Genomic DNA, 26,530 nt, shown 5'->3' with positions numbered 1-26,530 from the left:
GTGCCAAAATATTCTCTAAAAGCCTTACATTTTTGGAGCATTTCAGCTTTTGGATTTTTCACTTAAGGATGTTCAACAAGTTCAGTGTGTGCACATATTTCAGAATCTGATAAACTGAAATCTGAAATATTTTTGGCTCTAAGCACTTCGGATAAGGGATATTCAACCTGTAGTGGAAATACTGCATGGTACCCAGTGAAGGCTGGGTACCTCTTTTGTTATATTTAAACTTCTTAATGGTGAATCTTAGTCCTCCTTTCTTACCTGAGTAAGAAAGGTCACCGGTAGTAGAAAGAAGCTACAAGCTGACACAGTATGAGAGCAACATGGAGCTTTCACAGCAGGCTATCTGTTGTGCTAAAGACAGAAGTAAGCATTTGAACAAGATGCTAAAATTGATTTTGAAAGCTGAAACTAACCTTGAAGGCTAACACTAGATCAGGAGTTCTGGGTTGTTGATTCAGTGGCACTCGGACCGAGAGATGAAGCTCCCAGGTCATGTTTATGCTTTGCATCCTGAAGTGTTTTCAACACCATGCTCTAGGTCTGTCTCAGTAAACACTGAGAGCAAGGAAAGGGTATCTGTCATGTGTCTGAACTTCTAGGGGATGTTCTCAATTCTTGTCTTAGATGGACAGCTTACCACGTATAACTTTACTTGAAGTGTATTTATTGTTCCTCGTGCTGCAAGTGTCCTATTGAATGAATAACTTCTTTGCTAGCTAATGAGAACAGTGCCATCTAGAGGCCTTAGCTCATGGGGCCACCACTAGAGCCGAAAGAAGCATGAAGAGGGTCAAAGGGCCTCTCACTTTGGCCAGGATTTCCAAATGAATGAATGGATGATATGTGGTTCTGCACCAGGCATACAAAGAAATGGAAATGCCAGCCTCCACCATCTAGGACAGTGTATTGTTAGCTGTGTTCTCTGCTTGCTAAGTAGAGCTCTGGGCGTTGCCAAATCCCCCGTTTAAGAATAATAATTCTGGGGCCTGGCACAGTAACCTCGTGGCTAAAGGTCCTCTCCCTGCACGCACGGGACCCATATGGGCACTAGTTCATATCCCAGCTGCTCTTCCAGCTTCCTCTCTGTGGCCTGGGAAAGCAGTAGAGGATGACCCAAAGCTTTAGGACCCTGAACCCCCATGGAAGACTCAGAAGAAGCCCCTGGCTTCTAGCTCCTGGCTTTAAATCAGCTCAGTTCTGGCCATTGCAGCCACTTGGGGAGTGAACCAGCAGACGGAAGATCTTTCTCTCTGTCTCTCCTTTCTGTAAATCCGACTTTCCAATAAAAACAAATAAATCTTTTTTAAAAATCTGCTCTTATCTGTTTCATGAGGTAGAAGGTACATTTGCAAGTGTTTACTGCAACAAACTACTTTGTACAGACAGGACAGATATATTCTGCTTCCAAAATTACTGTCCTAATGTGCAGGTTCGCTGACATGCAAAATATAGCATGAAAATTACATAATAATTGAGAGAAAGAACATAAGTTACAATAATACATCAAATATTGAAAGTGTGTTAAAGTTATGAACAGTTAGAAATAATGGTGTGTGTGTACCACATTATCACAATCATAAATTGAATGCAATTAGGAGATGAGGTATTCCTTAGAGTCAGAAGTGGATGATTTGAGAGTAAAACTGGAAAAAATTGAGGAGTTAACAGTATAAGTTGTTTTCTGGCTTTGATTCTCTAGAATCAGCTTACTTGATGACAAATACATTACCAACTATTTCAACTCATTTTCTCAAGAGGTATAAAAAAGCTAGAAATCATATTAACTTATTTTTAGCAGATAGCATTACCTAAAAAATTTGCACGGTCTTGGCAGCTAACAATAAATTTGACTCATGTTTTACCTAAAGGAACAATGCATTACTCCCACTGCTGTCGCCTTGGCAGAATGAAAAACCAGTAGAGTTTTCTCTCTGCCAGGACACGGAACTGCAGAAGAATGTGGAGGTAAGATGGAGTTACCAGACTGGCCTAAGGCAGAAACAGTCAGGTGTCAGGGCTCACAGTCACTAGACATGAAAACAGTAAGTCTAGATCTGAAGCAGAAAACCAAAAGGCAGAGCAAGAGAAGTTAGGAATCAGCAAATTGTTAGCCTCTCAGAGCCAGCAGAAGGACAAACGAGTGTTGGCATGTCAGCATGTCAGGTCCTGCTGCGTCTCTCCCAGCAGTCCTTGGGTATCTTCCCGCTGCGCTGCTCCAAACCGGGCCCAGACCCCTGGGTGTGGATCTCCCTGTCCTCCTCGATCAGTCACAGCCTTCCCTACCGAGCCCAATTGCTTGTCCTACGCTCTAACCACAAGAAACGACAGAAATCATGACTATTTCTAAAGTAATATTTCATTCTTTCATGCCTTTTTTTTTTTTTTTTTTGCCTAATCTATGACATTTTGTTCTCCTTGCTAGTTCTTCCTCCTATTTCCCATGTTTCTCCTATTGAAATCCTTGGCAGGTCCTTGCTTTTCACTAGATGGAAAGCATAGTTTGTTGATCCTAATTTTCACAATCTATTTGGAAAATAGTAATTAGGAGCTGTTGCAGGTTAAGCTGCCATGTGAGGTGACTACATTGCTTATTCAAGTTCCAATTTGAGTTCCAGCTGTTCTGCCTCTGATCCAGCTTCCTGTTGAGGCACCTGGTAGGGAAGTGGATGATGGCCTATTAGTGCATTGGTCCTGGGCACCTGCGTAGGAGATGAAGATGACCACTGCAGGCATTTAGGGGAGTGAACCAGCAGATGGAAGCCATCACTCTTCTCCACCTCTCTTCCCTGTCACTCTGCTGAAGGCAGGAAGGAAGGAGGTGGATTTTTTAAAGTTATTTCATGTGACGTGTGCTAGAAGGTCATTTTATTTAGTTATTTGTTTTAAGTAAAATGGGAATTTTAAATACCATGCCTACATTGCATCCCCTCACCATGCTTCATACTTCAACAGCAAGCTTTAGGTATAGCTGCTTTCACATCAGCTTTGAAAACTCAGAGAACATTTTCCCGAAGTGGTGGGTTATATAAGCGATAGAATTAGGAATCACCACTCTCATCCAACCACCTCACTGAGGTGTAGCATGAATCCAAAAGTTCCCCTGAGCCTCCTTACTTAACCTGAATAACAATTTGAATGATGGGGCAGGCTTTGTGGCACAGTGGGTTAGGCTGCCTCTTGGGACATCTACTTTCCAGATCAGAGTACCTGGCTAGAGTCTGGACTACTCCATGCTTCAAATCCAGCTTCATGCTAATGTGTCTGGGAAACAGTGGATGATGCTTGCAGTAGCCCAAGTGTTAGAGGCCTGGTCCTCAGTGTGATAGTGTTGAACCGGTGGGGCCCATGGGCCATGGAGGGTGCTACAGTCAAAGGGAGTACAGGTCTCCAGGAGTAAGTATTTGTGAGGAAAAAAATCCCAAAAGCCATAACAATGTTATTATAAACTTAAAGGCTTCCAGTATTATGTAAACATAATTTGTATATTCATTAGGACACCAAAGAATTGTGACCTACTTGACTGCAACAGATGCTTCATTGCAATGGTCTGGAACTAAACTTCCAATACTTTAAAGGTGTGCTATGCATCTTATCATTCCATAAAAAGGTGATAATATTCTCTGATGTTAAAAAAAAATTACTTATAATACTTGCAACCTGTGTTTTTGGTTGTTTGTTTGGTTTTTTTTTTTTTCAAATACTTGAGGTGACTGCATGGCACTTTCGAGTTCCAGTTTGAATGTCAGCTATTTCACTTCTGATCCTGTCTCCTATTGAGGCGCTTGGTATGGAAACAGGTGATGGCCTAGAAGTGCTTTGCTCCATGACAAATATCTTATGATAGTCTGTCATTGAGGTTCTACATATGTTCTCAAGGAAAACTTATTGAAAAGTTCGGTCCTCACAATGTTAACTTCCAGTATCCTCAGAGATAATCCAGGAAATTTGTATTTTCACTCACCATTACTGTTCTTTGTGTGCTAATCACAGAGGACATGAAATGGAAAAGGTGAACTTTGTCCTCCAGGAACTCATAGCTTAAGTGAGGAAGTAGGCATAAAAACAGTGGTCAGGTTTGAGAAAGTGCTATGGTGAAAGAATTGAATGTTATTCAAGCACTGGGGAAGATTCATATTTCTTGCAGATTAACTATGCAGAGTTTTATATTTTAGGTTTTCAAGAATGTAAAAACCTGTTCAATTGTGACAGGAAGAATATTTCAAATCAGGACTATGCTAGTTAAAAGGAAGCTTAAAACATTTCTACATAATTCATCATAGTCCACTAGTTTGTAATATGTGGTCCTGGTGTCAACAAATTAACATCTCCAGGAAACTTGAGGAATGCAAGTTCTTAGATCCCAACCTAGACCTATTGACTGGATGGGTGAGGGGAGGAGACACTGCACTCTGGTTTAGGACGCCCTCCAGGAGATTCTCTTTCATGCCTAAGTTTGAAAAACATTGTCTTAAGATAGCAATGATTAATAAAATATTGAAAGGTCAAGGGCTTTAAGGACCAAGAGGCCTGGGTGTGACTCTCATGCTCCCCCTCAGTAAGTCTGTGGCTATCAGTCCTTTTAGGAGCACAGAGATTTTTCACCTGTAAAATGAAAATGACAATGCTTCCTTTCCAAGGTTGTTGTATTGACTGACAAACTTTTATTGCTTACTACTGTAGCATACTCCTGGCTTTTTTTTTAATGTTAACCATTGTCACTAAAATTTCTTCTTTAGCTTGTTTCCAGTGAAGTGATGTTTAGTTGTTGAATGAATGCACGTTCGTATTTTTGCTTTTAGATCCAAATGCTCAAGAAATTAAGGACATCTATGGACTCAGTGGCCAAATAGAACACAAACTAGCCTTCCTCAGAACCCATGTACCAAAGGAAATGAAGCTGGTGCTTATTGGCCACTCCATAGGCAGCTACATTTGCCTTCAGATCTTGAAGCGTGCGCCTGAGCTCCCAGTAAGTACACTTTAGGCAGTGCCTCTGTCTGAGTATGCAACTGCACAGATCCTCCTCAGCTTTCCTTTGCTCGTGGTTAGTGGGTAAACACAACACAGCTGCCTTTCTTCTTATCTCCGTGTTAGTACAGGCCTATCTAATGTATGTTTGTAAAATATTCATGTTTGCATGAATAATGCTAATAGAAGAAGAGGAAGGAAATTTGTAAATGGATACCTTTGACTCTAGGGCTCAGATTTTACATTTAACTTGCCATCTTCTATAAAGGAATATTTAAGAGCAATTAATAGCTAAGACAGACAAGAAAATGGCGTACTTGGAATTTCTCAAACATGTCTCTTTACAGAAGGAAGAAAATGTCATCATTGATAGGTAAACAATTATCATTGTGGAAAATGAGGTCTTTACTTAGTTCTAAGCCCTACTTGTCTGTTCCAAAGCCTTATAGCCTTTTTGAGACAAACATTCACTCATTCCTTCTTAAGAACTTCTTGGGTACCTCATGTGCCTAATATTAAGTGAGGGACACTTGAGACATAAAGAACTCAAGAAAGTGAGTTAGCTATAAGAGACTTAAAAATTCCAACATTTACTAACATACTATTGAAATGACCAATGAATGAATGCAGTAATACACAAAATAATTTACTTCTTTATTCAACCAACACATACTATACGTTTGCCTTGGATGTCAGGCACTACTCCTATGTTTTGAAGAATCTCAAGGAAGAAGCAAACTAAGCAATGGCTGTCATAGCTGCCAGTTTGCATGTTTGAATCGCAGGGGTGAGGGATTTAACCTAGGAATCTGAAGCAAGATGGGACGTGATCTCTTTGGGATCTCTGTCCTAGGATTCTGACTTTTTTTAAACTCCATATGATAAGGTGTCTCCAGGGGAATCTCAGTCTCACTATGGATTTGCTCCTTTTCCTACTCCTTACTGGTAATACTATTAAAGAAAAGCACAGCTATAGCTTCCCTGGCTGTACTTTTTAATTCCAAATAGAGGTTTTGAATTTGCTATAACTTGCTGTAAGAAAAATGTTTTTCATTTCTAAGTATGAATTCAATGAACTGGAGGTTATACTTTGTTTCCTGTCCCTTGTTTCTACTCTGTTTTTTTCCCTAGATAAATCACCTTCAGCAGATAACAGGCATTGGTTTTTCCTTTAGCATTTTGCCTAACTTCTAATTGCCTTTGTGCTCCAAGATCTCCTCTAGGGTGCTCTCAGCAGCAGCACATATACTAAAATTGGAATGCTCTCCTCTAGGGCTGTGGTACCTCTGTAGGGTCCAGCCCTGCCTCTTACTGGTTCTACTTGTAGAGTCTCTGTAAGCTTGGCTTTTAGAGTGAAAACAGCACTGTCATTCTTTGTCTTTGACATTGGACAAGTTACAGAGTCTGTACCTCAGTTTCTTAATCCGTAAAATAGAGACAATAATATGTTCTTCATAGGATTATTGCGAGGAATGCTATATAAGAACTGGACACGAGGCACAGTGACTAAGATGCACCTAGGGCACCTGTGTCCCTTGTCAGAGTGCCCAGGTTTAAGTGCCAGCTCTGCTCTTTCTTGCATCTTCCCTGCCAGTGTGTACCCTGGGAGCAGCCAGTGATGGCTCAGGTAGCGGAGTCCCTGACACCCAAGTGGGAAACTCAAACTGAATTCCTGGTTACTTTCTTCAGCTTGGTCCTGCCCCAGCTGTGGGGAAAGTTGAGAACACAGCAGTGGATGGGAGATAGCTGTGCCTGCATCTGTCTGGCTCTCTATCTGGCTATATGTTGTCTTTCAAGTAAGTGTTGTCATTGTTTCCCAAAGAGTGATGTCTAAAACGTTGAAGTGTTGTTAAATAATTATTTTTATGGGAATGACACTTGAATCATCAACACAGTCATTAGATTAGCTATTGTTTTGTTATGTACTGTGTCCTGCTGAGTATTCAGTTGCTCCAAAACCTAACAGTGGAAAATAGTGCCTATGTGTTCTCTCAGTTTCTGGCCACAGTTTGAGTCCTCTTCTTCAGGACCTCCCACAAGATTCTAATCAGGTGTCTTCCAGGACTGCAGTCTCATCTGAGAGCTTGAATTGAGTCACATGTGCTTCCAGCGTACTCACATGGTTGTGGTCAGGATTCAGTTCAAGGACTGTTGGACTGAGGGCCTTAGTTTGTCTCTGGCAGTTGGGTGGAGGTTACCCTCTTTAACATGTCAACCTTTCTCGCTTGCTTCATCAGAGCAAGCCTGGCAGAAGAGCCAGAGAGAGCCAGCTAGCAAAATAGAAGTCACAGACCCTGACCTAACAACAGAAGTGGTGTCTCATCACTTTTGCTATATTCTTTCTTTTGGAATCAGTTCATTGGATCCAACCCAAACACAAGGGGATGGAATGAACTAGGAGATGAGAGCCATTGTGAGCCATAACAAGGTATTAGGAAACATAACTTGGGATTCTTAATTGTTGCAGTTGTTTTAAAACTTTAAAAGTCTTAAAAACTATACTTGTATATTTGATAATATCATTGCTATTCTGTAAACATAAGGAAAAAATTTTTCATTTAGGAGTTGTCACAGTCTGTTAGCCTAATCACAGCTCTGTTGTTTTGGTTTTTCTTTATTTGTGCTTGAAAACAGTTGTTCAAAACATTTGTTTTGAGCATCTTTCTTTTTGGGCTTGCATTCACAAAGTCTGTTAAGAAAAAAGTACAGTACATGTGGAGTCTGATCTGCCTCCATACAGCTTCTTCAACTTGAGAACCTTCTAATTATTGCCATGTTTTCAGGTGTTCTTGCCCTTGCAGGAATAGTGGTGAAAAGGGGTGTAAAAGATGAAACATGAGCTTAACCTTGTCTGTTGAGGAGACATAATTTGTACTGTGATTATACAGTTTTCAGAGAGACATGTGAAACTATGTTTTATCTTCTGAAAATAGGTATATTCTAGAAAATGTGTGCAATAAATTGCTCATAAAGGTCACTTTGTGGGGGAGGGTGAACATCTGTATGATTTTTTTTTCTGCTATCCAAACACTTTGTCTGGTTTCAATTAACTACATTGTTGAAATTTCCCTCTCATACTCACAACTCTGCCCCCTTCCACCACCACCATTAAACACCTGGACCAGTTAATATTGGGGGTGTGATCCCTGCCTAAGTGTTGAAATTTCAGTGTCTTCTGGGCTACTCTATGACAACACAGGGCCTGCATGCCTCAAGTTAGCATGACATGCTCCATTTAAGTTATATTTAACAATCAAATAAGTTTGTGCAAGCCAAAGTGTTGCAATCCCTAATCATTTTGCCAAAAACAAGTTAGCTGTTATGTTTTATAACATATGAAGTGTGATAATAAGAAACTTGTGTTTCCATCTCTTCTGTTATTTTTACTGGAATTTTTTACTCCCATAAGATTTTGAGGACATATGTGTAGTTTAGTAGCTGGTTTGTTTAATTTTATTTTGATCCAGTTCTTAGAAGTAATTTTGTAACTAATTATAGGTAACTCCAACCCTAATTCGTTTAGGAAATTTATTACATATGTCAGATATGTTGTCTAATCTATATTTTAATATCCTGAAAAAATAATTCTCTTTAAAAATCCAGTATGTAAATTTAGTTCTTTAAACAAGGCTGACACAATTATAGAAATTCTTTAGAAACAGTACTGTGGGGCCCGGCGTGGTGGCGCAAGTGGTCAAGGTCCTCGCCTAGCACGCCCAGGATCCCATATGGGCGCCGGTTCTAGCCCAGCAGCACCGCTTCCCTTCCAGCTCCCTGCCTGTGGCCCGGGAAAGCAGTCGAGGACGGCCCAAAGCTTTGGGACCCTGCACCCGCGTGGGAGACCCGGAAGAGGCTCCTGGCTTTGGATCAGCATAGCATCGGCCCGTTGCGCTCACTTGGGGAGTGAATCATTGGACGGAAGATCTCTTCTCTGTCTCTCCTCTCTGTATATCTGCCTTTCCAATAAAAAAAAAAAGAAAGAAAGAAACAGTACTGTGCAGAGCAGGGAATTTTAAAACAGCTCATTATTAGCTATCACAAATTGCATTAATAAACAGTTGCTTTTAGATTCACAGGATCTTAAAACTGAGATGAGCTTTAGAGAGTCTAGCCCCACTTTGTGTTTTATAGGTGGGAAAATCAGAGAAAGGTATCATATCAGGAGATGATCTTGGCTCTGTCTGAATCCCAGGATGAAATATGCTTGTTAGCTGGGGTGTAAAGAGAATCTCAGAAGTTATCTGGTGGTTTTTCGAACCTTTGAGTGCTAGCAGGACCCACAGAGGTGATGGGGTGTCCCTGCAGTGTGGAAGAGATTCGTGTTGCTGCCAAAGGGAGAAGACCCGAAAATGCCGTCTCAGTATAAAGGGGATGGAATGGGCCATAATGTGGGATTCTCAATATCTGGAATCTTCTTTAATCATCAGTACTCTGTGTTTAAAATGTGCAGTCTGGGGCCTGGCGCTGTAGCCTAGTGGCTAAAGTCCTCACCTTGCACATGCCAGGATCTCATATGGGTACTGGTTGATGTCCTAGCTGCTCCATTCCCAACGACCTCCCTGCTTGTGGCCTGGGAAAGCAGTAGAGGATAGCTTAAAGCCTTGGCATGCTGTACCCGTAGGGGAGACCCCAGAGAAGCTCCTGGCTCCTGGCTTTGGATTAGCTTAACTCCAGCTGTTGCAGCCACTTGGGGAGTGAATCAGTGGATAGAATATCTTCCTGTCTGTCTCTCCTCCTCTCTGTAATTCTGACCTTCCAATAAAAAAAAGTAAATCTCTTATAAAAATGTGCTGATTTTGCCAATAAATTTGTTTGCATGAAGTTCAAGATTGGGATTTACCTGGGAGCTATACTAGTGTTGGGATAAATTTCAAGTAGTTCAGTTTTCTTTCTTTTCTTTTCCTTTTTTCTAAGATTTGTTTTATTTACCTGAAAGGCACAGTTACAGAGAGGGAGAGACAGAGAAAGCTACATCTATTGCTTTATTCCCCAGATTGCTACCAACAGCCTAAGCTGGGCCTGTCTCAATCCCGGAGCCAAGAATTCCTTCCAGGTTTCCCACCTGGATGCAGGGACCCAACGATTTGGACCATCCTGTACTGTTTTGCCAGGCTCTTTAAAAGAAATGAGTCAGCAGTGGAGCAGGCAGGACTCCAGTTGGCACCCATGTGGGATAGCAGTGCCACAACCAGCCACACCATGGTGCCAGCCCTAGCTTTTACTTTCCTCTTAACTTTAGTCAGCATTTAATAACACATCCTCTGCTCCCGAAGATACCATACTCTTCACAAAGTTCATTTTTTACATTGTCATTCCTCAGAGAAAATGCATCGTAACAAGAAACTCCTTTGTTGGCAAAAATCCCTCTAAAATAAAGGGTGAAATCCATCTCTTTTACGTAAAAGTGCTTTATCTACTTAGATGTTAAAATTTACCTAAAGTACACTTCTATGACTTCTTCAGCAGTGTATATTGATGACAGAGGGATTTTCTTTTTCTTAGTTATTTAAGGCTACCCATAATAATCACATTTTGAGAGCCACGTGCATTGCATGCACTAGGATTCTGTATGGGCATTGGTTCATATGCTGGCTGCTACACTTCCCATCCAGTTCCATGCCTGTGGCCTGGGAAAGCAGTTGAGGATGGCCAAGGCCATGGGACCCTGCACCTGCGTGGGAGACCCAGAAGAGGCTCCTGGCTCCTGGCTTTGGATCGGTGGAGCACTGGCCTTTGTAGTCATTTGGGGAGTGAATCATTGGACGGAAGATCTTCCTCTCTGTCTCTCCTCCTCTCTGTCTGTATATATGACTTTGCAATAAAAATTTAAAAATAAATCTTTAAAAAAAAATGTGTCTCTCGCTACTCACCCTCCAGCCTTGGTAAGTAGTAATCATATGTGATTATACTTAATCATTTCAGTGTAGAAACCAGAATGAATTTTTAATTAATGTTATTATCACAACTAATAGTAATTGTACCTTGAATTCATTTGAAATCTAAAGAACAGGTGCACAGGCAACAAGTCATTTAACAGCTACCATTTCCCATGTTATAGATTAGAAGGAAGTTCCAAGAAGTTATGCATCTCTGAATTAGTATTAATGGCCAGAACTCCAGGACTCTATATTCTGTTTCTTAAATTTCCCATTATCTGCTTTCCAGTCAAGTTAATTAGAAAGGTTATGAATATAGTTACTTTCACAAATCATCAAAGCCTGTATGACCTGAATTTAAGATTTATATTGCTACTTCTTCAGTATTTGATGCTTCAGATATACCAAGTTGATTTCTGTGGGAAACAGGTAAATGCTTTTGGTGAGAGAAGAGAGCTTGGAAAGAGATGGGAGAAATGAAAGCACATTACTTTCCTGGGTCACAGGGAAGAAAGAGAGAAACCGTGGTGTGTGAAAGGCCCAGGGATCAGGAGGGCAGCACCTGATTTAAGCTCTCCCTTTCAGAAATCAGGAAACTAAAAAAGTTTGAATTGAGTATATCTAATCCTATTTGTGATCACTAATGCATTGCTTTAATATCTCTGTTTATTTGTGTTGTACACACACACACACACACACACACACACGTGTTATATTTTATAAATTACCCAGGAGAATATGTTGCTGAAAACTAACCACATGGAAACTTTCAACTTTTCAACTTTAGCTATTTTTTTAGTTATCTGCATGTTTTTTTTTTTTTAAATCCAGAAATTGCTTTCAAAGTGGAAAAATTGTGTGGGATTTTTTTTCATCTTCTCATAACTCAAAAACTATTTAATATATTATTCTCAAACTATTTTAAAAAAATCACCTTTGGGCTGAAACCAAGCATGGAAAATTTCACCACAAAGGGCTGATATTTTGGAAAGCTGCAAGAAAGTGAAATCAGGGGTTTATAATAGTGCATTCTTCATGCCTGTTTTTGCTTAGAACTTTAATGTATTTCATCTGAAAATTTCTGAGCACTTTTCATATAAATATTGATCCATGTGAATATGTGTGTGTCCATGATACATGGTTAAATATGTAGAAATTTCCCTTATTCTGACTGTAAAAAATTTCGCTTATTATTATAATTATTTAATTGTCATAATTTTTAAGCAAGGTGACTAAACAGAAACCTGGTCCAGAAGAGATCTTTATAAATCATATTTACATTTTGTTTTCAAGATCAGTCCCTATCCTGGCATAATAACATTAACTTACCAACCTTTTTTTTTTTTTTTTTTAAGGGAGCTAGGTGGGAAGTGGAGCTGCCGGGATTAGAACCGGCGCCCATATGGGATCCCGGCGCATTCAAGACGAGGACTAGCTGCTAGGCCACTGAGCTGGGTCCCAACTTACCAACCTTTTGGTCACAATGTAGACTATAGACAAACAAAATGACAACTAAATATAGGATGGATATTCCTTGTCTAAAATACTCAAAACCAGATGTTTCAGATTTGGGAGTTTTTACAGATTTTGGGATGTTTGCATAGATTTTACAAATTAAGCATCTCTGATCTGAAAATATGGAGTGCAAAATGCCTTCAGTGCTCATCAACCCCTGGATTTGGGAGCATTTGGGGTTTTGGGTTTTTTAATTCGTAATGCTCAGCCTGTTTTTAAGGCAAATTCCATTTCTGCATTAAAACCTGACAAAGTTTTTTATTTTTAGTAGTTTGGTACAGAGTAGTAGAGTAAAAAGAGGAATGTTTAAAAGTAATATCAAACCTTTGCTTTTTCTTGGAGAGAATCTACCTCCAAGGCAGCAGTGGTACTGCCAGTTTCAGCATCTTCGTTAGGAACAGCTGGTCTAGCTGATGACCCTGCTCTCTTCTTCCTATCTCGTTTTACCTGCTCTTCTACCCTCTGGCTAACTATATTTTCATCTTCCTTGCAATTTTTTATTTTCTCTCCCTCCCCAAAAAAATAATTTGGGTTGCTGTTAGTTGTGTCTTTTTATCTCCTGCTTCATTACTTTAATATCCTGATAAGGTCGTGTGTTAGGATTAGCATCACTCATCCAAATGTGAGGTAAAATAGGCCTTATGTGAAAAACGCAGCCGAACGCAATGTCTTCTGATTGTGAGGTTCACAGTAGCAGGATATCATTGGATGGTGGAGTAGGAATGAGTGTCTCACCACAAGACAAGCTTTTACTCTTGTGACCCTTGCAATTGCTTGCATTCAAACCTGGGAAATAGAGGTTGCACCTTGCCGTACCTAAGACTTGTTCCCAGAAGAGAGAATTCATGCTATCACAACAGATGGAGCGTAACAGTCAGAAGAAATGAGGACAGTGGAAACATGATCACAATTCTGTGAAATGTCCTTTTTGTGGCTATTGTTTAATCCAGCCAGAAGCTTCTTTCTCAGATTATTTGTGAGTTGAAAAATATGAATTTGACCTTTCAGAAAGGAAAAGGCTCCCTAACATGGCGATCCAGAATGTGTGAACTTGGTTTAGTAATTTTTTGCTTGTGTAGAAATCTGTAAACATTATACACTGTAGAACACACACACACACACACACACACACACACACACACACATTCCCTTAAGGGGAAAAATCCTAGAAAGCACTAAAAGAAAGAAACTGCACAGGAGTAAATGTGGGTATTTCGAGTTATCGCTTGCAGGCCAATTCAGATTAATCGTGTTTGGTTTTAAAGAAGCAAGGTTGTCATTTATCAGGGCAGCATGCTGGTGAGTGGAAGAGAGAGAAGCCAGCGTCATTTCTGGTAGTCTGTCCCTGGGAAACCAGGTAGTAACTCATCCTGCAGCATCAGAGGGATAGAGACCAGAGTGTGCATGAGTGGATACAGACAGTCCAGAAACCCTATGTCAACAAATAATTTTAATTTATCACCTCAAGAGTGTAGTTTCATGGGCTTCTGCAGTCAGCTGAATTATGAGTTTGAGACTCAGCCTTTTCCTCATTCATAATCTGGGATGCTTCTGTGCCCTTCAACAAAGGGGACAGCCTCTGAGGACTTTGGTACCACTGTGTTAGTGGTGGTTGTACTGATTCACAAGGGATTTTGTGAAAATGTAGGGACAGGTTCTCATTGTATGGGTGCTGGGGAATTCTCAAGGTCATTTGAGGACAGGTGGCCTCACTTTATCTCCTAGTTGCCATCCCAGACCTAGGGCTTTATCCTAATTGTTGTAATTTCTTGTGGTCCGCTTTGCACTTTCCCATCTTGTGCCGTTGTTGAACCACTTAATTTCTGTTTTGCCATCAACATGCGATACCTTGTGTTTTTTAAAAGTCATCTCAAATAGCAGCTGCTACATGCTCTTTCCAGTTCTTCCTGGTTGTTTTTACCATGCCTTTCCTTGTAACACTGTTTTTTGTAATGCTTGCTTGCCACCATGTATTCTATGAAGTGTGTATTCACCTAATTTTTGCTGATTATCTTTTTTAAAAAAATTAAGATATGATTTGCCTACAGGAACCCTTTTTAAAATTCTCCTTGCTTCTTTTGACCTATATTTCAGTTCACTAGCCCTCAACAGAACCGTGTTTGAACTTCTTAAAATTCATCTAGGGAAGACTCAATTTCTGTTCTCCTTTGCTTATGAAATTTCCACTTTATTTTTTACTTTAGTTACTAATTCCTAAAATTTACTGTCTTTCTGCTTAATTTCTTGATCATATTAGCTATTTTAAACCCTTTCTGATTTTATTCTTTGTACCATTAATAATATTTAAAATAACTTTTATTCCTCAAAGTTTGCAGATGACTTATTTGAATTGAAAATAAATGTCTGATAATTCCAGTATCAAAATCGTGTGGTTGCATTTCTCATTTTGCCTTGTCCCACACTGTTGTAGCAATATTGGCTTGTTCATCAACATCTTTGCATATTAGGAAGTCCCAGGAAAACAGAACCAATGAGATGTATATACATTCAGGAGATTTATTTTAAGGAATTGGGGTCATGAATTAGAGAGGTTGACAAATCCCCAAAGATCTCATGCTGAAAAGCTATAGATCCACAAATGTCAATGATGGTAAATCCAATAACCAGGGCAGTTGATGATCTGTTTCCAGTCTGAAAGCATTGGGATGGGAACTTCATTTAAGTCCAAAGGTAGGGAAAAAACCCAATGCCAGTCTGAAAGCAGTCAAGTAGAAAGAATTCTTTCTTATTCAGACTTGCAAATTATGCTTTTTGGGAAGCTGAGGCTCATTCACATTAGGAAGAGAAGCCTTCTCTACCTAGTGCAGCAATTCAAATGTGACTCTCATCTATCATCGCCTTTATAGATACACTGGGGATGCTTGACCAAAGAGCTGAGTACCTAATATCCCAGGCAGGCTGACAAAATTGACCATCACAACTTGGTAAGGAACATCTGACGTTCCATATGAAAAACCATCAAAACATTATAAAACCTTTTATCTTCTTCCAAGGAGGATTCATTTTTGCTTCTGTTTAAAAGATTTATTTTATTTTTATTTGAAAGGCAGAGTTAGAGATGAGAGACATCTTGTATCTGCTTGGTTCACTCCCCAAATATCTGCAGTGGCCAGAGCTGAGCCAATCTAAAGCCAGGAGCCATTGGCTTCTTCCAGGTCTACCATGTGAGTAGAGTACGGGGACTCAAGGATTTGATCCATCCTCTGTTGCTTTCCCTGGCCACAAGCAGGGAGCTGGAGTGGAAGTGGAGCATCCAGGGTATGAACTGATTCCCTATGGAATGCTGGCACTACAGTTGGAGAACCAGCCTGCTACACCATGGCGCTTGCCTCTACTTTTGCTTTTGACTGACAGTTGCACTTCTGATAGATCACTTTGGTATCAAGAAGTGGGCCAAACCACATCCATCTTGTACAGAGTGGTCTGTCTGCAGCTCATCATTACTTAAGCAGTTGTAACATGCCCATAGTTCCCACTGCAAACCTAAGGCACCTTGCCACAAGTGTTGTCCCCCAAACCTGCATTCTTAGAAGCTCTCTTCAGCTTCTTGGTCTCCAATTTGTTGCTCACAAATCAGCAAATACTCAAGAAAGGTGTTTCAACACTCTTCTGAGTTCCCTTTTCCCTAGGATTTTGGTCCTTCAGATTCCCTATCCCTTAATGTTTTCAAAGGAACCCTTGAAAATATTTTCCCGGCTTTTCTCATTGTTTTTGGTGGGAAGATTGCTCTATGGTAACAGTCCATCAACCCCACCCACATCCACACAGTTATCAGCCATGGCCTAGCTTTAAATTCTTCCAGCTCTGCTGTTGACAAGTGTGTCCTTTTGAATTTTTCACTGTGTTAGAACTGTTTTGTTCTCTGGAATGGGTTAGTATCTTTAGTTTATCCCTCATATTTTGATAGTATTTCTCATACTATTATTTTTAATCTGAAAATGACATTTATAAACTAAGAATGTCTCTTCCATTTTTTCTGTCTCCTTGCCTTCTCATTGCTCAATACTATGCTTAAAGCAATAATTCAGTTGCTTTATTTTATTTCTCATTCTTCTTTTATTTCATTTCCATCCATCTTTTGTTTTTAAGTGTTTTGATGAGAAATCTAGAATATTTCTTTGATTTTGTTGTCCAGTTTCCAGATCATCTAATTAAACTTGATTTCAGCATTCATACAGATAGTTTCTAACGAATTTCTTATTTTCTGTTCATTTTCTGTATATTCCTTTTTTCTTTCATGGTTTTCATTCATGGATGCAACTGTCAACAAAATAAGAGAAAAAACTTCACAGAATTTATCATCTCCCGAGGGAGGAAGACAGAAGTATAAAGATGCATACATTTTTATGTTCACAAGGTGGTACTGCCTTGATTTAAAAAAAAAAAACAAACAAAAAAAACAGTAGAACAAGATAAAGTGGATTGAAACTGCCTTGAGTAGGGAATAGAGGGCAGTGGTGGACTCCAAGTGATGGTTTTTAACATTTTATTTGGAAGTACTTGAAAAGTTTAAAGAAAAATGAGAGTGAAAAGAATATATACTTTATGCAAATTTTCCTATTGATGTTTTATTTGCTTTGATGTTTTCTTCTGTAGACATGGAAGCAGACACTTAACACACACATAGCACTTCTTACTGAACTATTTTTGGGTAAATTAAGTATATCATGACCCCTTAATGCTTCAATACTTATCTTAAATGTGTTATTCCTAGAATAAAGATTTTCTCATACCTAGCCACAGAATAGTTACCAACGTCCTGACTTGATACTTTTCACTACCTTCCATGACATTGTCTCTTATAGCAGTTCTTCCTCCTGTGTAGTACCCATTCTATAACTAAACATCACATTGAATTGACTTCTCTTTATTCTATTTTAGCCTGAAACATTTCAGTAGCATTCCTTTGTATTCTTAATAAAATTGACATTTTGAAGAATATAGTTGCTTAATTTAAAAATAAGAAAAGAACACCCTTGACCTTGTGGTTGTCTCGTATTTGCTTACAGTTAGATTGAGGTTCTAAATTCCTAAGTCCTTGGAGTGTCATTGGAGTCGTACATCTATAGGTATCCTGCTCTTCATCCAAGATTTCCCCAAATTTTATACCCATTGTTTGTCCTCGCCTGGCTCAGTGTTCACTATAATGACTATAAAATGACTTTCTGATTCCAGTGTTCTTTCCATGTGTGCTTAGTAAGAGCTCTCCTTTCTCTCATTGATGTGTGTATTATGTGTTTGTCAGCACATTTCTCAACTTCTGGTTTATTTTTAAAAGTATCTGATTTATTTCTCTACTTAATTATGTTGATGATGACATTGTTTCATATCTGACCACTGGGAACTCCTTCATCCAGGCTACTATTGTAGATTATACTTTTGTGCAGAATAGCCTTTAGATTGCATTGACAAGTGAGTTACTGGAGGTGGAATTAGCTACAGGTCTTACTGAACAATAAAATTCCAAGGAATAGAAATCATTACAAAGGCTTGAAGGCAAGAAATTTGCATAGGAACCAGTGTGAATGTGAATAATGTAATGGAGTAATAGCAGAGTTGTCTAAAAGATTTAGCTTTTAGTTTAAATAAACAGGGCAAGGACATTTTAGACCTTAGGAAGACCATTCTGGATACTGTGTTTGGGATAGACAACATGAAAACAAAAATAGAAGCAGGGAAGCCAGCTATGAGGCAGTTGCAGTAATTCAGGTGAGCATGTGAATTAGACCCCTGGGCATAACAGTCAGGATGAAAAAAGCAGATTGATTCTATGGAGGGAGGGAGAGATAGAGAGAACACTAAGAATAACACTAAAAAATCTTGGACTGAGCAACAGTAGGGGTGAGCTGCCATCAGCTGAGTTAAGATTGTGTGGACTGGTTTGTGAAAGATTGGAAATTTAGTTTTGAAATACTAATCTTGAGATGTTCTTTAGATATCTCAAATGAAAATGTAGAGTAGAAAGTTGGATAAAAATAGTCTGATATGTCCACTATCAAAGAGATTGGAGAATAGAGACCAGAAAAGTGAGCAGGAACATCAAGTGAAAGTGGGAACCTTGAAACTAACTGAAATAAGTGTGTCAAGACATCAACTCTTGTCAGGTGCATTATATAGCTTACAGTAGATGAGACTCAGAATTGACTGGATTCAGTGATGTAGAAGTCTTTAGTAGCCTTGATCAGTTTCGATTCAGAGTGAAAAATGAAAGATAGTATTGTGTTTTGAGTCTTGGGGCACATCCTCCTACTTCAGCATTGTAAATGAGTCATTCTTTTTATTTTATCCTCTTGTGGAGGCCCTGCTGCTTCAGTTGTCCTTCCGTCTCTTCCTTTGTGTGCATCCCAACTGAAAACTCTTTGGCATCTCTTGTCTGCTGAGTTCTAGTGGGTTTATATCTATTTACTTTCCTTGTAGTTAGATTTTGAGAGACATGGAGGTAAATGTGAGTAAGTTCAATCTATGTTTTTAGCCATAAATGCAAATTGTTCTTTAACCCGTGACAGTAATGTGTGGTAGCTGCAATTAATGTGAAAGGCCATAGACAGTTAAGAATGGAAAACTTTTACTACTTCTACTGTGTGTGTGTGTTTTCCACATCTTTGCCTCTCCCACATTCTCCCACCACATCCTCTGTCCAGCAGACACACTTAAATATACCCTCCATTAAATGGAAACCTGCCATTAAATCACCTTCTTGAATTTATTTTGTATATTGTAAAATCCAGATGGCTACATACAGATGTATATGTTTGAAAATACATCCAATCAGTCACTGGTATTTTTATTTCCATTGGGTTTATTCTAGACACCTTTATTTGAACAATTATACAGGATTTGACTATGCTTAGAAAAGGTGGACAGTGGCTGAATCAACCTAATAAGAATATGCACTTCACATTTTAATGCTGGGTAAATAAAAACTCTGAGCAAGCCTTGTGGTGCAAAAGATGAAGTTACTGCTTGGGGTATCTACAGCCCCTCCTATGGCTGCCTCATGTCCCCACTACTCCACACTTTTGAGCCATCTTCCTGCTGATGTGCTTGGGAAGCAACAAATGATGACCCAAATACCTGTGTTCTTCCATCCTCAGAGGAGATTGGGGAGGAGTTACCAGCCCCTAGCTTTTCTCTGCCCTAGCCCTGACTGCTGCAGTCACTTGGAAAACGAACTAGCAGATGGAGGATTTCTCTCTCTCCCTCCATCCCTTTCTTTCTCCTTCTCTCTCTCTCTCTCGCTCTCTCTCTCTCTCTCTCCCTCTCTCCTCTCTCTCCTCCCCTCTCTCTCTCCCTCTCTCTCGTTCTCTCTCCCCCCTCTGTCTCTCCTTCTCTCTCCTTCTCTCTCTCCCCCTCTCTCTCTGTCTCTCCCTCTGTCTCTCCCTCTCTCTCTCCCTCTTTCTGTCTCTCCCTCTCTCTCCCTCTCCCTCTCTCGTTCTCTCTCTCTTTTTCTCTTTCTCCCTCTCTCTCTCAACTGTCTCACTCTCTTTTCTCCCTCCTTCTCCTTCATTCTCCCGTCCTTATTCTCTCTCTCCTTTTCTCCTCTGTATCCCTCTTTGTCTATCTCATTCCCTGTCACATTGCCTTTTAAATAAATAACATACATCTTTAAGTAATTTAGGTGTTTTTTATACTTTTTTATAAAGAGATGAGGAAGCATAAAATTGAAACTTGCATTAATTTGTCCAGGTTGCCAACAAATAAGTAGACAAAGGCATATTTCAATGGGTTTCTTCCACTTTCAAATTTTCACTTCATTTTTAATTGAAGTTTTTTTATTTTAAAAAATATTATTTATACTGTGTTCTTGTATTATTTATTTAAGACAGAGACAGAGGAGTAAGAACCTCCATTGGCTTGTTCACTCTGCAGATAGTGTAATAGCTAGAGCTGGGCTGGAGCAAGGAGCTGCTAACTCAATCCAGATTTCTCACGTGGGGATCAAGGACCCAACTGCTTGAGCCGTGGCCACTGCTTTCCAGGGTCTTTGCAGTAGCTGGAATCTGGAGTTGGGAGCAGGAGCCAGGGCTAGAACCCAGGCATTCCACTGTGGCTGATACTAGTGTAACTATTAGTCTAAACTAAATCTGCATGCTTTTTTCATACCTCACCCTGCATTAATGTCATTTTTTTTAATCTCCAAGCATGCTGTAATTACTTCTTGTTCTTCATCATCTTTTGCTCTGAGTTTCTTTTATATTCATTTTGCTTTTGTCAACAGTAGATGCTTTATTCTAATGCTTGTCAGTCTGTTGTTTCTTATTTATGCCTCAGATTGTATGTAAAGTTACATCTGGAGGCTCTCTTTGGGAGGGCTGAGCGTTTGGGCAGTTGCACTTCTGGCCTTCATTGTGGAGTGTTTAGATACAAGTCCACTTTCTTTCCAAGGACCCCAAATGTTAGTGTGGTAGAGTTATGGGGGTATTTAACTCTGGCAGAGTAAAAAATTCCGCTGATGGGGTGAATTATTATATGCTGAAGTGTTACGACCCCAACACTACCACTCCTGTAAAGGCACAATCCAGGAGGAGGACCATTAATCACTGAAGCAATTATGTCTGTTTTAGTGGAACTTAATATTTTGGAAACACATATATTAATTTGGGTCCTGAGAAAACATCATTTTAACCACCAAAATCAATGCACAAATGGTTCTCATTTTTTAACTTCTTGGATAAGCACTGGGAGGAGCTTTTGGTCGGCCTGAGACTGTGTTGTAGCTTACTGTTACAGATGTCTCCTCAGTCAGTATTTTCAAGATGGAAGTTAGGTTTATTTCCTAGCCTGCTCGCTTCTGAGCAGTTTTTCAAAGGGCGAAAGGAAGCATCTTTGCCATAAAAGTTGGAAGCCAGTGATCTCTTGGACTAGCTTGAAGCAGTCACAAGCAATGCCCTATAGAATGTCATCATTCTTGCAGTGACTGTGTTCTGCCAATAGAAACTCTATTCTGGGACTCTTCCCCATATTGATTGCACAGTGTTGAAAATAAAGGGTATACTTGTTCCTTAAACTGAAGTGGAATTTAATTGAGAATATCACAATTATTTTAAAGTTAGTTTGCTTTGATCTAATGGTGGTAGATTGCTTAATACCTTAGCATGAACTTTCCCTGTATGCATTTGCAAAGCATCCGTTCTGCTAGTCGGAGGGATTCTGTGGTTGCTGGGACAGATTTGCATGGGAAGAGAGTATGTGCTGCTCCCCCCCCACCCGCTTTAAATCTTGTGCTCTTTTGGGTAATGTGCTATCTAGTCCTGTGAGGGGACGGAGGCTCTTCTACACAGCACCAGGCCTTCCTCTGCACTGAGCAGAAGCAGAGCCCAGGAGACCAGGGAGGCAGAGATCAGACTTAGAAACCCACTCCAGTGGTGATCCCTGAGCCCACAGACTGTGGTATCCCACACAGGGACACTGCCCTCACTGGGCACCTGAGCTTGGGAGTCGGTAGAAGGATGAATACCCACATCCAGGACCTATGAGAGGGAAATAAACAAGAATGTATTTGGAGACATCATTATTTGTACCGAACTGAACAGGACAGATTCTTTTTTTTTTTTTTTTTAGTTTTTTTTTTTTATTAATAAAATTAATTTTGACATTCTTCACATACTTAGTTAGAGTAAGAAGGTTCAAGGGCTACAGGAAAGTGGATAATACTAGTATGTTTTCCATATTGTTACCTTCATGTTAAAAAGGGGGGTATTAAGGGAGAAGGCCCACCCAATTTCCCACCCTCCCCAAGTCCCGGGTGTAGGACATGCTCTGAGGTTCTTCCTCGAGTGGTTTTGATATTGCAACAGTTATGAATCGCTGTCAATCTTGCCACTCCAAGCACTATGAGGTCTTTGAAAAATCCACTGATTCACATAGTCCATCATAGCTGAGATGGTTGGTTGACCTGTTCTGTCTTCTCTCTTTTCTTCGTTAGGGTTCTGAGTCCAGCATTTAGATTAGGAAGATCTCCAAAGAAACTTCTTATATGTGCTAACAAGTACAGGGCCAGGCACCGTCCATCGCTCCAATCAGCTGGTGGTTGTAATTGCTGGGTTGGTTCTGTTTTCACTCCCGACTTCCACTGGAACCAATGGGTGTTGCGGTCCAGCCTGGTTCTGCCCTGCACATATTTGGCCCTCACCTAAACCAGTGGGAGCTGCAGCCTAGTTGGAGCGACCCACAATAACCCCCACCAGGACCGCCCCTACCCTGGTTTGCCAGTAAGTGTAGCAGTAATCCAGTCTGTCCCACACCCCATTCCACCCCAGCCACTGTTTAGTTTTATGTCCTCCCGTGGAAGTGGTAACCCAAGAGGGATGAGCCCACTATTACCCTCCCAGGCCTCTCCCACTCCCAGATTCCAGTTACTGCTGCCCAACTAAACCTCGCCCACTTTAATTCTGTTTGCACCAGTAGGAATAATCAGCCCAGCTCGGCTTTTCCCTGATCTAGTCCACAGGAGGCACGCAGGTGTGGTAGCTCTGCCTAGTCTGGTCTGCCCCCATCCCAGCCCATGCTCTCCTGCGGAAGTAGCTATCCTGCAAAGGAACCCTCCCTTATTCCCCTGCTGGCTCTGCCTACTTCCTTTCTTGTTCTCAGGCTGGTTGGACGCTGCGGTCCCCTCTGGTACAGGCAACCTCACCTCGGCATTCCATATTGTGCACTAGTCTTTGTTGCGACCGAACCTGGGTCAACCCACACTGGTGCCTGGATTTGCCAGTGGATGACGTGGACAGATTCAGCCTGGTCTTGCCCCCACGTCTGCCAAGTGTATGCCAGTGGGTAGCTTTCCATGGCCTTTTCTGGGCTGTTTCCTATCATGTTTCTTGCGCTGACCTGTCGGGTCTGTGTCCTGCCAGAGGAGTTGCCCAGGCTCCTCCATCAGAACCTCTCCCAATGCCAGGTTTCACGCTTACCAGTGGGTCCATGAGCCAACCATACTCAGTCCACCTCCTGTCATAGCAGGAACTGTGGCTTTTCCTGACTGGCCTTCCACCCAATCTGGTTCTTGCTGTTGGATGTTCCGGCCCAGCCATGGTTTGCAGGACAGATTCTTAACTGTTCCATTGTCATCTGCTTGGGGATTCATGCTGTTCCTTCACTCACTCGTTCCTGACCGCTAGCCTGTGAGCTGTTTGTATTCCCCAAGTTGCAGTCTCTATTCTGTGCAGTTTTAATGGCCCTCCTAATGGACCTGCTTTTTTCAGATAAAATAGAGTAACAAATCTACCACTTGAAAAAAATTGCCAATGATGATTTGGGGCCTACACAGTGGTGTGTACAGCAAACTAATCCTGTGCCTACAACACCAGCATCCCACATATGGCCAAAGGCTGGTTCAGAATGAAGCCAGCAATGTAGAATTCCATTTAGTCCTCCCACATGGAAGGCAGGAGTCCAGGCACGTGGGCCATCATCGTCTGCTTCTGTGGGTACATTTACTGGTGAGTTAGATTAGAAGTGGTATGTAGTCTGAACTTGAACCAGTGCTCATGTGGATACCAGCATCACAGGTAGCAGCTTAGCATGCTATGCCACAACACTATGCCCAAGAAAGTCAAACTTTGTGTTTTCTGGTTGAAGCTGAAGATGTAAATGGGGATAGCTTCTGTAGCAGAAATCTGTTGTTACTGGTGCTCTGCACCAGGTATGTGCTTCCGGACTGAGTCACTGACCAGGTCTGAGAACTTAGGAAGAAGACCACCTCATCCTAGACAACCATAAAAACAGTATCTCGGTGTATGGAACTGCAAGATGCATGTTTCTCAGTCTTTCAGCAGTGTTAGATGGAAAAGAATTTTTACTGATTTCTGTGTGTCATGACTAGCACTTTGCTCAAGCAGGCAGATACTTAGTACATGCTCAGCAAAAGTTCTTTTTTCACAAGCACTTTTCAGAAGGTCCTAGGTCACAAAAGAAATGAGATTTCATGCCCATTTTATGCTAAGTAAAGTGTAACAGGTGCTGCATAAGCAACAATTGTGAAGAACAGTCTGCTATGAGCTGATGAGCAGCATTATTTTCCTAAAGGAATTCTTAGTGATTTTGAATCTGAATAGCTCAAATGAAATAAATTCCAAGAGATTTTAAATCCTGGAGAGCATTTTTCATTTAAAATAAAGTATGTGAAATTATAATATCTTGAGAAGCAGAAGGTGTAGTGAGGTTGTGAAACTAAGTTTCAGGTATTTATAAAATCATGTTATCTGCAAACATACAAGTATTCCTTATAATTAACCACATGCATAAAATTGAAAAAATATTTTTACATTGAGGCCATTAAAATATAGAAAAAAATCTGTACCCCAGAGAGTTTAATTCACATGAATGAGAAATGGTTAGAGAACTCAGTGTCTTGTATACTGTCTTAGCCAAAACCTACTGAAATGGCATAGTTTTGTCCTAGTAATCAGTAATTGAAGAATCTCATACTTTACAAGTTAGAATACAGGGCTATTTATTTCTTAAGCTAAATGATTAGATACCATTGTAAAGATTGACTCATGTCTGACAACAGAGGCCGTGATTGGTTCGATTACAAGGTAATTGACTCCGAAGAAATTGTTTTGTATGTAATTAGAATATATGATGACTAGTGGCAAGGGCTGTGAAGTCCTGGTCATTTTATAATTGAACCTCAGTGTTCTAATCAATGGAATGAAGAGCTTATTTCATAGGATTGTTGTGTGTATTAAGGGAGATAGTGTGGCACCTAGAAACTAGTAGGCTGTCACTACTACTCTTAATCTAAATATTCCCCCTCTGTGGAATATAATACCATTTTACTGAGAGTCCGACTTTCAAGATAGGCTACAAGATCTCAAAATTACAAGTTCTTAATGACTAAAATATCACAACAGTTGCAGTTTGCAGACTGGATACTTACCCAGTAAGCTGAATAGATTTATGTGTCCAGTTCAATTGTCAGGAGAGGAAAATGTGTCTTATAGGGAGAATGCATAAATTAAACTAGGTTTATGGCTAGGTGTATTTCAGCAACGAGCTAGCACATTTATCTTTGAAAGCTGTCTAATTTATCTTGCATGGTCACTAAGATGTACTTTAACGATGTTGGCAATCATATACAAAGAAGTTTTCTTGTTTTCCATTTGTACAATAGGGAAGCACCCTGTCGTTATTTTAACAAGTGGATTAACCTCATAAACGAAGGGGGGAGAGTAACAATTCTTTTGGTAATATCTGAATACCATTTGTCATGACTTGACTTTGTGATCACATATAGGCATCAGTGTAGATCTCATGTGCATGCGCACGCACACACACACACACACACACACACACACACACACACACACAGTGGATGCATTCATATGACCTATCTAATTCATCTACTGAGGAAGGACTTTTGGGATTTGCTCCTTGCCTGAGCAGGAGAGCCCATATAATGAAACAGCTCACACGCCATACCTTATGACCATGCCTCGACTGTTTCTAGATAGCATTTTTGGAAAATTATTGAATTTAAGAAAATTAAACATCAAAAGGCTGTGTCACCCCTCCCCCATAAAGACATCCAGTATGGAAAGCCCGCGTGCATATTGACTTTCCTCAGCTATTCAGTTGTACTTCTTTATCAAGATCGCTCTGGAAGCTTTCAAATGAGAATGTGAAATATGTGAAAATGTTTTCTTAGAGCAGAAAGAATTGCTCTGGAAAAGACCTGGGAGCCCTTTCTTTAATGAGAGAAACATAAGAAAATGTGTCATGTATACAGATGTGGAAATCTCTGCACAGCTGTGTTGTAAAATCAGATACACTTCCTTGACCTGGGTGAGTTTTCTTTCTCTTTTTTTTTTTCCCCACCAGTAAGTTTCTATATGAAACATAAAAGCAACTTCTGTTACTATGACTTAGCCTGGCAAATTTAGACTGGGAGTTTAATTGAAATTATCATTGATATCTCAGGAAACTATGTTGCATGCATCAGATAATAGCTGGTGATCTCCAGAGGCAAGAGAGGAAAACCAATATGGTAAGCTAAGTATTAGTTGTGATACACAGTCTTCGGTCTTCTATTTTTCAGAGGCAATGAGCCATTCAGAGTCTGCATTAGAACTTCCTTATTGTTTTTGGTCCATTCCCATGATTTCAGAATGCACTTAATTTTCAATTTGTTAGTGATACAGATCAAG

General features: G+C 40.2%; 1 protein-coding gene across 2 annotated transcripts in view; it reads left to right on the top strand.

Annotated features, from left to right (window-relative positions):
• The window catches only part of LDAH (lipid droplet associated hydrolase), a 104,966-nt gene that overhangs the window by 29,551 nt on the left and 48,885 nt on the right, over positions 1–26,530 (top strand). For both annotated transcript variants that reach the window (XM_040992902.1, XM_040992901.1), the window contains exon 4: positions 4,806–4,975. In XM_040992902.1, coding sequence (XP_040848836.1) covers positions 4,806–4,975 — 170 coding nt within the window. The remainder of the gene's footprint in view (positions 1–4,805; positions 4,976–26,530) is intronic.

The sequence above is a fragment of the Ochotona curzoniae genome, unplaced genomic scaffold, assembly GCF_017591425.1.
Source record: "Ochotona curzoniae isolate NIBS_2020 unplaced genomic scaffold, NIBS_Ocur_1.0 contig_883, whole genome shotgun sequence".
Classification (NCBI taxonomy): Eukaryota; Metazoa; Chordata; class Mammalia; order Lagomorpha; family Ochotonidae; genus Ochotona; species Ochotona curzoniae.
This window is presented reverse-complemented; position numbering and strand designations above follow the sequence as displayed.